The 12,525-nt window shown below is 42.5% G+C and overlaps 1 protein-coding gene across 3 annotated transcripts in view; it reads left to right on the plus strand.

Moving 5' to 3' along the window:
• TIPARP (TCDD inducible poly(ADP-ribose) polymerase) overlaps positions 1 to 3,748 on the plus strand; it is a 67,862-nt gene extending 64,114 nt beyond the window's left edge. For all 3 annotated transcript variants that reach the window (XM_024192682.3, XM_026650005.1, XM_024192681.1), the window contains exons 5-6: positions 2,430 to 2,705; positions 3,080 to 3,748. In XM_024192682.3, the coding sequence (XP_024048450.1) occupies positions 2,430 to 2,705; positions 3,080 to 3,527 (724 nt within the window). In that variant the 3' untranslated portion in view covers positions 3,528 to 3,748. The remainder of the gene's footprint in view (positions 1 to 2,429; positions 2,706 to 3,079) is intronic.
• The last annotated feature ends 8,777 nt before the right edge of the window (positions 3,749 to 12,525 follow it).

The raw sequence follows: 12,525 nt of genomic DNA on the forward strand, positions 1-12,525 counted from the left end.
TGGAGTTGTGTTTTTAATAGGGCTGTAACTGAGGTCAGAATTTGGCTAGTGGTTCTACTTTTCAGCATTGTACAACAGATGAGAGCTATGTAAGGAGATAGATTTAAGTATAGTTCTACTCTGAAAAGTATCTTGTTAAAAATGGTGTTACAGGGATCACTGTTTGTTGTTTCTCAGAGACCCAAATCAAATGTGATAGAAAAAGCTGCTTATTTTTTTAAAAACCTAACTATTTTTTAGCCCTGTAAGTTCAGCCTTTAATCAGAAAGTCACGTTGCGTTCTTTCTAGCTTACACATCACCAACAATAAAGATTCTGCAATCAGAACTTAATTGACAATTCTGCTGATAATGCACGAACAAGAATAGAAGCCCGCTCCCATAGTTGTGTTGGCTCTGCTGTGAAAAGCAGGGAGAACATAACTTAGTCAGTAAAGAGTCTCTGAATACACACAGAGCAGACTGGTTGAGTAAGAAATTGCCAGTTTTACACACTTTTCAACTAGAACCACACTTTAACCAAAGGAAATTGGCTGCAATAGTGTTGCCTTCAGCAAATTCTTAGATAGATATAGTGCCATAGTAAACTTTTTTTTACAAAGATGGCATAGGGAGCTAAATCTTGCTTGCCTTTCCCATCCAGTGAGTTTCACTGACCTAAATTCAACTACTTATATAAGGAAGGCAAGCAGGATTTGGCCTGAGATGTAGACAAAACTCAACTCGCCTCTAATGTAGCCAATTGATAAACAGAATGTTCTCATGTCTGTCTTTCCTCCTAGCCAGAGCACATAGATTTTCCCTGTTTCAGTAGGGATACGTTTTTTGTAAAATAAAAGTGACCTAGTAACTTTAAGGGTGTGCTTAATATGAGTTCCACTGCTTGGGATTAGATACACAGCTGTACCTTGCGTGTCAAAGCTCTAAATCAGAGATTGGCAATTTCATAATTTGACCTTGGCCAAGTGGTATTGCTTACTCATGACTACTCTTTACTGATCACCTGTGCCATGGCTTGGCCCTGGAATCAGAGGGAAGTGTCCATATCAACTTCCTTCCTTCCTGCTTCCCCAGTGCCTGAGTCTGGCAACTGTAAAATGAGTTCAGGTCAAGTGCTTAGCTCATGCAAACTGACATAGCTGCATTGACTCCATTGACTTCAGTGGAGCTACACCTATTTACATCACCTGAAGATCTGGCCCTCAAATTTTAAGCTCATAGAACCTGACTCTGCACAGCCTTATTCGACCATGGGACTACTCAACTAAGCAAGCATAATTCAGTTGAATAAGGCTTGCAGCTTCAGGTCCCTAATCAGGTGAATATAAGCCAGAAACTATGCTAGTTATCTAAAGTTAGCCAGTCTTAAATGTACCTGCCCACAATCCTGAAACATGCTTCAGAACTGGAATTATTCACTATGGGTGAAATCTTGGCTCCACTGAAATCACTGGCAAAATTCCCATTGACTTCAGCAGGGCCAGGATTTCACCCTCTGTATTTATTTTTGTGCATTTTAAAAATCCAGCCAAATGGACGTGTAGCCAACACTTATAGTTTTCCTCCTTCTGGCTTGAATGGTCCTTTGCTGCCACAGCTTTTACAGACAGCAGCATTGCTCCTCCCTCCCGTGTGTCACCTCTTACCTGGAAGCACTCCCCGCAAAAGAGGCTGGTCCAAGGCATGAAAATAAACACATGCAGATATGCAAGTAAAAGCAACTAATTCTAGACAGCTTTCCTCAGGACATTAGAGCAATAATAATGCAACGCTGAAATTCAGCTATCTTTTGTGGGCTTAATTATGTTTACCCATTATTTATCCAGGATCATAAATCATGCATGCCTTTTCTTCTTGAAAGGTGTTCTAAGGGAGTTATCAAAATGTTCTTTTGTTCTTATTTTGTATGTTGCTTGTTCAACGGAAATAGTTAATGAATCACAGAAAGTTTGTAAAATAATTCCACTTCCATTTGGTAGCGTTCTGTCTGTATGAGAGATTTAGAAACAATTATCTACCACTGACACATGTAGCAACTCATTCTAAGTTTTTCTTCAGATTAGAAGCCTTACTAATTACTATGACAATAGGTTTCCAGTGGTGTTTGCACTGAGATTTTCCCCCCTTAGTGAACTGATTCTGTACTCGGGCAAGCTTATGAGAATTTTGACATTGGTTTGAATGGACGCAGGACTAGGGACTAAACAGATAAGATGTTTGGCATGCTCTTTTTAAACAAGAATTTGAGCTATATAAATTACTGCATTGCCGTATAGCCGTAAAGCAGCAATAGTTTAAGAGATTCTCATAGACTAACGTCAGAAGGGACATTGTGAACATCTAGTCTGAACCTTGGTAACTAAATAATTGTAGTTTGAAAGTCTTATTTCTGATTTTTTAAATGCAAATTCTTTCTCTTTCCCAAACTAGGACTCTGGGTGGCAATCCTCCAATATCTTCTACATCAGCTGAACCAGCCTCTTCACAAGTCTTATCTCCAACTGCTATTACCTCTCCAAACCTTTATCCTGAAACTTGGATTAGTATGGATCCAGCTCAGGACTTCATCCAAGTGCCTGTTTCTAAAGAAGATAAAAGCTACAGAACCATTTACAATCTGTTTCACAAGACTGTGCCAGAGACCAAATATAGAATTTTGAAAATACAAAGAGTGCAAAACCAGTTTCTCTGGGAGAAATATAAAAGGTGAGTCCATATAAATAGTCTTCTTTTATCATGTTGGAAAACTTCCCTTCTGAAATAAAAAAGAAATGATGGTGTTGGCCATGAAATATAATCTGATTGTTAAGCAGAATATATAAACTTCATCAAATCTCTTTTTAAAAAAAAAAAAAGCAACAGCTTTAAGTTGAATAATTTTGCTTGAAAAATAAACATCAGTATACATATTTCCTGAAAATTTTTGTGTAAGGTGGTTATATGCTACATTTTGACACATTGAAGAAGTGTTCTAATTTTCCCTTTTGCAGTTCTAACCTTCAAGATAACACTAATATGTGGAGAACTTTTTATCCATAGAGCTGCACTGAAAATTCATCCTTTTTCTTTTTCTATTCCAGGAAAAGGGAATATATGTCTAAAAAAATGACCGGGCTTGACAGAATAATGAATGAAAGGCACCTGTTCCATGGTACCTCCCAGGATGTAGTGGATGGAATCTGCAAGCACAACTTTGATCCACGAGTCTGTGGGAAGCATGCCACCATGTTTGGACAAGGCAGTTACTTTGCCAGGAAGGCGAGCTACTCTCATAACTTTTCCAAAAGGTCACCCAAAGGAGTTCATTACATGTTTTTGGCTAAGGTACTGACAGGAAGATACACAGTGGGCAATCATACTATGAGAAGACCGCCACCTGTGAACCCTGGCAGCATCACCAGTGACCTTTATGACTCTTGTGTGGACAATTACTTTGAACCTCAGATCTTTGTCATTTTTAACGATGACCAGAGCTACCCTTATTTTGTTGTTCAGTATGAAGAAGTTAGTAACACTGTCTCCATTTGAAAATCCTCCATGCTGCTAAATTATTCATTATAATGAACTTTTATCTGACATTTGTAGTAGTTTTTGTGAAAAAATGTGGACTTTGCAGAACTGATTAAAGTTAGTGGCTTGGAGGAGGGCTTAAAAAAATAAAAAAAGAAGAAATCCTGAAGTGACCAGTTATGCACTTGCTGTTTCATTATGTATGTGCAAATTGTAAATATTTTCCCATCCTTTTGTTATAAAACCCTGTTTATTTATGTTAGTAAATATTCATGTTTAAAAAAATGTTTGGGTCAAATTATTTAAATTATGTTGTGCTTATGCATATAATTGTTGGTTCATAGTTGACTTGAAAATTTATTATGCCCTGATCCCAAAATCTTTAAAACTTTTTTAAATGCAGGATCAAGATACTCTTGGTTGCAAGTTATTACAAGAATTGGCTGAGAAGCTCTCTGAACTAATAATGTTGACTTTTAAACAAATTTTGGAACATTAAGGAAGTTCTTGAGGACTGAAAAAAAGCTAATATGCCAATACTTAAACTATGTGTCATCCTATTTAACTGGCCTATATTTAATTAACATAGATCCTGGGCAAAATTATAGAAAGGCTGTTATGGGATGCAGTCCATAAAGAATGAAAGGATGGTAGCATAATTAATGCAAATCAGCATGATTTCATAGAATCATTGAATTGTAGGTCTGGAATGACCTTGAGAGGTCTTCTAGTCCAGTCCTATGCACTCAAGGCAGGACTAAGTATTTTATGGGAAATAGGGTCTTGTCTAGCAAACTTGATATTTTTTTTTATGGGATTACAAGTTTGGTTGGTAAAGGTAACAGTTGACATTATATATTTGACTTAGTCCTGTGTGACATTCTAATTTTAAAACATTAGCTGTCTTCAAAATCAGTGTAGCCCACATGAAACTGGCTAACTCATAGATCTTAAAAAGTAATTGTAAATGAGGAATCCTTATCCCATGAGATGTTTCTAGTGAGGCCCCATAGGGATCTGTTCTTGGCTCAATGCCATTTGATATCTTTAGCAATGATCTGGAAGAAAATATAAAATCATTGATGGTAAAATTTGCAGGCAACACAAACTGGTGGAGTACATAATGATAGGACTAGTCAATTACACAGACCAATTTGGACTGCTTGGTAAAACAGGCTTATTTTAACAACACGCATTTCAACACAGTCAAATGCAAGGTCATATATGTAGGAACAAAACAAAACAAAAAGCTAGCCATAGTTACAAGAGGGGAGATAGTATCCAGGAAGGCAGTTAAACTGAAAAGGATTTAGGGATTATGGTACATAACCATCTGCATATGAGCTCCCAGTCTGATGCTGTAACTAAGAGAGAGAACATGGTAGATAAGCAGGGGAATATCAAGTAGGAGTAGGGAGATGGCATTGCCTCTATGTTAAAATACATATATTAATGAGTCTCCAGTTCTGGTTTCCACATCTCATAAAGCATGTTGAAAAACTGGAAAAGGTACAAAAGAGAACTACAAGAATAATTTGAGGTCTGGAAAACCCGCCTCATAGTGAGAGACTTCATCTGTTTAGCTTATCCAAGAGAAGGTTATGGGGTGATTTTGATCATGGTGTACAAGTAGTTGCATGATTCCTGATAGTAACTCTTCAATCTAGCAAAAAAAAAAAGCATAATAAGATTTAATGGTCAGAAGCTGAGGTTAGACAAAATCAGACTAGAAATGTAGTGCAATATTTTAACAGTGAAGATAATTAACTTTCCAACTTACCTAGGGAACAACTTACCTAGAGACATAGTGGATTCTTTCTCACTAGAGGTCTTTAAATCTTTCTAAAGTCTTTCTTTAAGTCTTTCTAAAATATATGTTGTAGCCCAAACAAAAGTGTGATGCAGAAATCACCGGATGAGGATCTAGGGTCTGTGTTAGGCCAGAGGTCAGACTAGATAATCATAATAGTCCCTTCTGACCTTAAAATCTCTTAACCTGATCTTCATGAGCAGAGCCTGATTGGCTTCAACTGAGCTCCGCACGGATGCAGGGATTTTTCTCGCACAGATCTCATTGAAGGATCGGGGACTTATTTTTATTTTAAAGAGTTGAACTAGGAAAGAGAAAGCATTCTCCATGCCAATGGTAATAGAAGTGCAGCAATTCCTATATTAGTATAACTGAAAAGAAGTCACATTTAACATACTAGTAACCATTATGGACCTGATCCAAAGCTCTCTGGTGTTATGGGAAGACTCCCATTGACATCAGTTAGCTTTCAATCAGGCTCCATTAGTTGAATTGTTCACAATTAAGTTTGATTACCTGAGCCCGTAACATTACATTTAATCTCTCGTAGATCTATAGATATTTTATTTATGAATCTTTAAACTGGAATCTGAAGTCGTTTTAGAACTATAATTAAAAATCCATTTAAGTCTGAACAAGTAAAGAGCAATTATGTCCCCTTCCAAATCTTCTAAGCGTATCTTGGTATCCTAATCTACTAGTTTCACCTGAGTGACTCATGAGATGCTGTTGTAAAACAAAAGGGGACACATTCTAGATCATTTAAAATTCTACAAGATACTCCACTTCGTGCAGTCAGCTGAACAATGAATGTATTAATCAGTATTACTGCACACAGTGCTATCCTAGTGTTTAACTCCGTCTCAGTGCAGTTGATAAATACTTCAAGGACACAATCTGGAAAGTTTTTTACAAGCTCTGTCTACACTAGAGTTTTAAGAAGTGATTTTACAAAGAACTATTGCGTTGGATTTTACAGTGTTAACTGAGTGTAGACAGAGTGAGTTGTAGTTTCACCTTGATATAGGTGGTTGAGGTGAACCCCACGAATATCCCCTCAACCAGCTACATTGAGGTAAAATTGCAACTTGCCCTGTCTACATTCAGATTTTACAAAGTGTTAGCTATCGTGTAAAAAACGCCTTTTCTGCTAGTACAGACATGGCCTAAGAGTATATGTCTTGGGGTCACAGTGCACAAATGTAACTCCACTGATCTAAATGGAAGTTCTCCTGATACCCATTGGTGTGAGGAGAATCAGGCTCTCGGGTCTTTGCATTGCCAGGGATCCTCATCAGGCATCTTTGGAATGGTTCCTTTGCTGCCCTGCAATGCTCATTTTTGCCTCCACGTTCTCCTTGTGTCCTAGTAGAACCAATACTTAAGTCTGAGACACAAGATTCCCTCCATCACCAATGCTGCGTACTCTCACCCTCACTGCCCTGCTGTTAGTTGCCCACAGGCCCTGCTTATTTTTCCTGGTGGGTGCTCCACTCCAAGGCCCCGCCCCCCCTCCCCCATGCCCCCATCCCTTGCTCCGACTCTTTCCACCACTGCTGTGCTCCCTACCACCAGGTCCCCCGCTAGCCCGCCGCACTCCCCCTAGCGCCTCCCACCAGCCACCAAACAGCGGATCAGCAACTGTGGGGCTGGAGGGTGCTGAGCACCCACTATTTTTTTTCCATGGGTGCTTGAACCCTGGAGCGTCCACGGAGTCGGCGCCTATGTAGCTGCCCTAGTAGGAGAACACTGCACACTATCAATTATGCATGGTTTGGCTCGCCAGGCGAGTGTTGAGCTTGGGAGCTGAAGCTCCACATAGCAAAGTTATCAAATTTAAGTGGCATAAATTACTACTACTCATTGTAGCACAGCCCACCCTCTGCTCCACTGAGATGTACAAGTAGTTTGATAGTTGCACACCCACTCACCACCAGCCCAGCCCATCCTAAGCATTTCCCTCTGTCCTGGAGGAAATCTCGGCAATATGCAGAAGGTGCTGAGTGTCTGAACAGATCACCACAGATTGTTCCCCCACCTGCACAGCAGAACCCAGGTGTATCCTCTATGTAAGGACCCTTCATACCTATACAAAGCAGCAGGAAGGATTCTGCCTTTTATCTGAGTATGGCTGACTTAGCAAAGAATCATGCTAAATAGTGTAAGCTAAGGTTCTTACCACAGTGTCACTACTCCAGGGCCCTGTGTAGATTGGCTGGCTGATTCAAGGAGCAGATTTCATAGGTGCCAGACAAAGCAGCCCTCTTTACTTGGGGGTGGGAATGTTAAGGGAGAAAATAAGGGTCAACTGGGTTCCAGGATTGTTATGGGGTGTGCAGGCCTCTGGGGTGAGTAAAGCCACAACCACCACATGCACAGTTGGAGAAAAGGAAGGACACCAGTAAGGGTTAACTGGGCACAGCTGCTTTTCTGCAGTGGCTCTGATTGCAGGAGGATGGTAGGCAGCAATGTTTGTTTGGCCTAGAAGCCAGGTGGGGAGCAGTCTTTCACAGGCAGAGAGGGGAGACCAAGAGAGACAGGAGAAAGATTTTGAGACGCACAACACCAGCAATGACCAGGTAAGGATTCCTCTTTCTTCTGTGCACTTGGTGCTATCTATGTTGCAAATGTACTGAAACATACTACCTGGCTGGGGGACTCAGACATCTCAGGACTTGTCTACAGGGGAAAGTTACCTTGGTATAACTCAAAGTGTGACTTTAGACCCATCTAGCTCCCTCTGTGGACACGCTTAGCATAGAAGTGCTTTTTCACTCTACCCTCTGTCACTTTGGAAGGGGTTTAAATAAAACCAAAAAAAGCCACTCTTCCTGTCCCTAGGGAGGATTATACCAATATAAAATGATCAGTTTAACTACACCAATATAATTATAATGATACAACTGGTAAAGCTTTCCTGTGTAGACAAACCTTCAGAGTTATGGCCTTTTTACACTTTTGTAGGTCTCAGTCTCAGAGACATCATGCCTGCTTCTCCCTTATCTGAATCTGTCCATTCCCCCTCCCCCCCCTTTGGTGGTCTATAGGGAGCTTCTAGAGCACATTTCTAAATGCAGCTCAAGGACAGTTAGTGAGAATCAAACTGGCAGTCAGGTTTGCTGGGAAATGAAAACCTGACATGTGGAGGCTGCTACCCAGCTGTGTTACCCCACACTCTCTCCTTTCTCAGCTGGCAGCTTCTTCTAAATCCTCAGCAAAACTGTTCATGGATTGAAATTACCTGCTACAGTGGCCTGTAGGATATAAAATCAGAGTGGGATTTTAACACTGTGTGCTCCATAGTCCTCCCACATGTCAGTGTTCCCTCTCTACTGGGCTTCTTTTAAGTAGTGGGGACTAATTGTGGGGGGTGGGAGGACTGGTACTCTTTCAAGCTCCACTCACAGGATAAGCTCCACCCACACAAGTCACTCCCTATTCTTCATCATATGATCCTCCCCACCCTTCCTTTGCTGTGATGAGCCATGAAATAATTAACAATGTTGACTTATAAGGTGCTGTCACTAGGAATCACAGTTAGCACCCATTGAAATAAACAGGGTAGTTCAACACCTCCCTGAATTATTGCCTAGGTTGGAAGAACCTGGAGCAGACATCACTACCTCAGTTACACTCCGTTCACACGCTGAGACTATTTTGTCAACTATAAGAGCTGCTAGGGACAGGTATGTCTTCACTGCAATTAGCCCAGGCTAGGCTAGCTCTGGTGGGGACTGGTAGTGGGGATGCCCTACCCAGGACAGACCCAGGTGGCTGTGTCCACACCGGTGTGGCATTCACCCATATGAGGCGCTAGGATTTCTGTGGGGATATCCCATAGCTTTTTGAGCTTCCCTAAGCTGTGGTGCTCTATCAGTTCTTTTGCAGTGTATAGTGGGAGACCATGTCTGTCCTTTGTGGGCCCCTGTGTGGAAGTGCTCTTAGCCCAGCAACTCACTGAAGTAACCACTCCCAGTGGGTAGCAAGGCCTGGCTCTGACTCAGGAGGATGACCTGTCCCTGCTGTAGTGATTAATACAACTCATTTTGGTAACAGGCAGCAGATGCAAGGCATTAGACATGGAGCAGGGCATTTTGGCAGCAGCTTGTTCCTTCCCCACCCCAGAAGGCAGCAGCGGCAGTGTGCCCTGCTGAGATCACACAGGCTGTATGCAGACATAGAGTAGTGGAAACAGCTAATGTGGGTTTTAATAGCTATGGAATCCCCCTGTGCTGTCAGCGCTGAGGCGATGGAAGCTGGAGGGGCCTACTGAGCTACAAAGGGAGATATGGGAAGTTGGCTCTGCCTAGAAACCTGACAGACTGAATGAGAAGTCCTCCTGCCTCATAACCCAGGAGTGGTGTAAAATTTGGGCCAACGTCATCAGAATTCTGAAGTAGGAAGCAGCAGCATAGAATCACCACCAGGTATCCCTTTGCAACCCCCCTCTCCCATCCAGGGCAGCCAAACCCCTAGGCCCGTAGCATTGTTCAATCTTAATAGTACTCTGGTCTCCATACTCCCACAGGTCATACCATGGTCTTAGTGTTTAGGCTGCCTCTGAAAACACTTTAATGTTAGTGTCAATGTGAGAAAAAGCACACTGAAAGTTTACTTACCTACCTGCTCGTGCTGCCTGTTTGTGGGCATTGCGCAGCTTGCGCTAGTAATCCCTGCTTTACAAGTGTGCAGTAGTGTGTGCCACCCTAAATCACCAGTTGCACGTTTAGCTCCCCAGCGTAGAATCCATCTTGGATCGCATGTGGCTGGGGAGGGAGAGGAAGAAGCAGTGGCAGGGAAAATGGAGGTTCTTCCACCCTCAAGTGAATCTTTGTTTACAGATTCCACCTAATAGCATGTAACATCCCCCACTGAAGTAGTGAGATTAGTCATAAGCAAAGCAATCCCCCCTTGTATCAAAATGCCCCCTAACAATAACATACTGTCAGTGGCAGCCCATGTCTTACCCAGCTACAGCGATGCTAGTTCTCTGCTTCATCCTCCCTGGGCTGTTCCCCAATTTCCGCCCTTACCCCCTCCCCAAGACATCCTGTGACTCCAGCCAGAGATTGTCCTGGCTGAGCCCTGAAACAATCAGCCTCTGCTTCAGCTCCTCTGATCCCTCCAGCGCCTCTAATCCCCAAACCCCAACCAGCAGGGAAAGGGAACTCGTGCTTGGGGCTATGCCAAGCACCTCATCATAGAACAGGCCCATTGTGATCCTGGATCTTTAGGGCTTTGATTTTCTCCCTGCAGTGAGAAGCCTTCCAGTGAATCTCCTCCTCTGCCAGCTTGTTGGAGATGTGCCGTGTGGGAGTTAAACGCCAGCCTGGTGTATAGAAACTGGAAGAAGACTTCTGGTGCAGAAGAAGAAAGTAGGTGGAGGGGAAGAAAATATGGCCTGGGGGAACTGTGGGAAGACACTGCAGGAGGGTCAGCATGTGTGTTTGATTAGTCTGTGTCTTTACTGGAAACTGGGTGGGTTAAAGTGGAAACCAGGCTCAAGCGTAAATCCCCTGCCAGTCCAGCTAGCCCAGGTTTAAAGCACCACCAAATCCGGACCAGAGGTTTTCATGAGTGGATGGCAGGTTGTGCTAGGGACAATACCAGGGTTAGGACCCAGGCTTACTTTGTACGAAGACATACCCCTACAGACATTCCCCTCTCTCCCCCCCCCCCTCCACCAGTGAAAGCTTAGATTATGGAGAACAAGAAGGCAGCATGGAAGAGAGGGGGAGGGATAGCTCAGTGGTTTGAGCATTGGCCTGCTAAACCCAGGGTTGTGAGTTCAATCCTTGAGGGGGCCACTTGGGGATCTGGGGCAAAAATCAGTACTTGGTCCTGCTAGTGAAGGCAGCGGGCTGGACTCGATGACCTTTCAAGGTCCCTTCCAGTTCTAGGAGATAGGATAGGATGTCATCTGCCCCAATCCAAGCCCTGCGAAGTGTTCCAAGTGATGGGGTACCACTAGTTTCCTTGGGAGACTTCCATAATCTAATAGATAATTCTGGCAGGAAGATTTTCCCATCAATCTTGTGGTTTATTTAAAAAAAAAAAAAAGCACGTTTCCACTGCAGAATAGTACATCCAAGGAGAAGAAGGTGCAAGATGGAGAATTTGCTATAGCAAACAAAATGTAAGCGTGCTCTGACACTACATAGAGAGCAAGGAGGTGGGAAGGTAGCTCATTCGCTGAGCCCAGTCGTCCTTGGTCTCCCTTTTGTGACTGACAGCAATACCATTGAGTGTGACATTTGTGATATGGATGCTCATTCAATGGGCACTGGACTGAGGCCCCGGACACTCACTTCATTTGGGACAGCAAACAGCATTAGATGTTAACAGCTTCCTATTGCTATTGGTCAGGTTTGGATTTGAAGTGGTGACTTGGAGGTGAAAGGCTCTGGAGCTCTCTATCCATAATCCCCTGAAAGTGGATTGTATAACCACTTTTTCCAGCATCCTACTAACAGACAAGTATGTGCAAATACTTCCAGTACCTAACACACATTTGCAATATTTCTTAGCTGTTCATTAAATGTTATGACATCATTAATATCTCCTCAATTATGGTTCTGTGTTTCCCAAGTATAGGAACCAGATTGAGTGATTTGAAAAGCACAGTTTGTAATGATTATTTTCTTCATTTCCCCCCCATGCTAACAGTGCATTAGCACTTTCTACTGCCGTCAGAGGAAATGCTGAACTTTCACATACAGCTTCCTCTAAGTTCAGAGGACCTGATTCTCTTCTCTCTGACCCAATGTAACACCCCTGTAACTCCACTGACTGCACTACAGTCACTCCCAATTTACACCAGTTTAAGTCAGAGGAGGAACTTGGTTAAAGTCAGTGTAGGTACGTCAGTGTAAAACTGTTCTTTAGTGAGAAGAGAACCGAGCCCAGAGTCTTTCGGTGGAACCCAACAGTCTGATTCCATTTGTCTCATTGCAGAAGTACAGATGACCTAACTTTACTTATTTTTCAGTAGTTCCCCATCAAAGGCTTCTGACCAACCTACCATTCAAAGAAACAGGATGGCTACAGAACATGAGAATGGAGAAACGTGTGACCAGATAAACTCCTATATTCACACACCATTGTAATAATCTTTGTACAAAATATGCCTTGTAAGGCAGGCCTGCACAACTCATAAAGCGGCGAGGGCCATATTACTGCAAAGAAAACAGCTGAGGGCCGAAACCC

The sequence above is a fragment of the Terrapene carolina genome, unplaced genomic scaffold (genome assembly GCF_002925995.2).
Source record: "Terrapene carolina triunguis isolate 2854851 unplaced genomic scaffold, T_m_triunguis-2.0 Scaffold88, whole genome shotgun sequence".
In the NCBI taxonomy this organism is placed as follows: domain Eukaryota; kingdom Metazoa; phylum Chordata; order Testudines; family Emydidae; genus Terrapene; species Terrapene triunguis.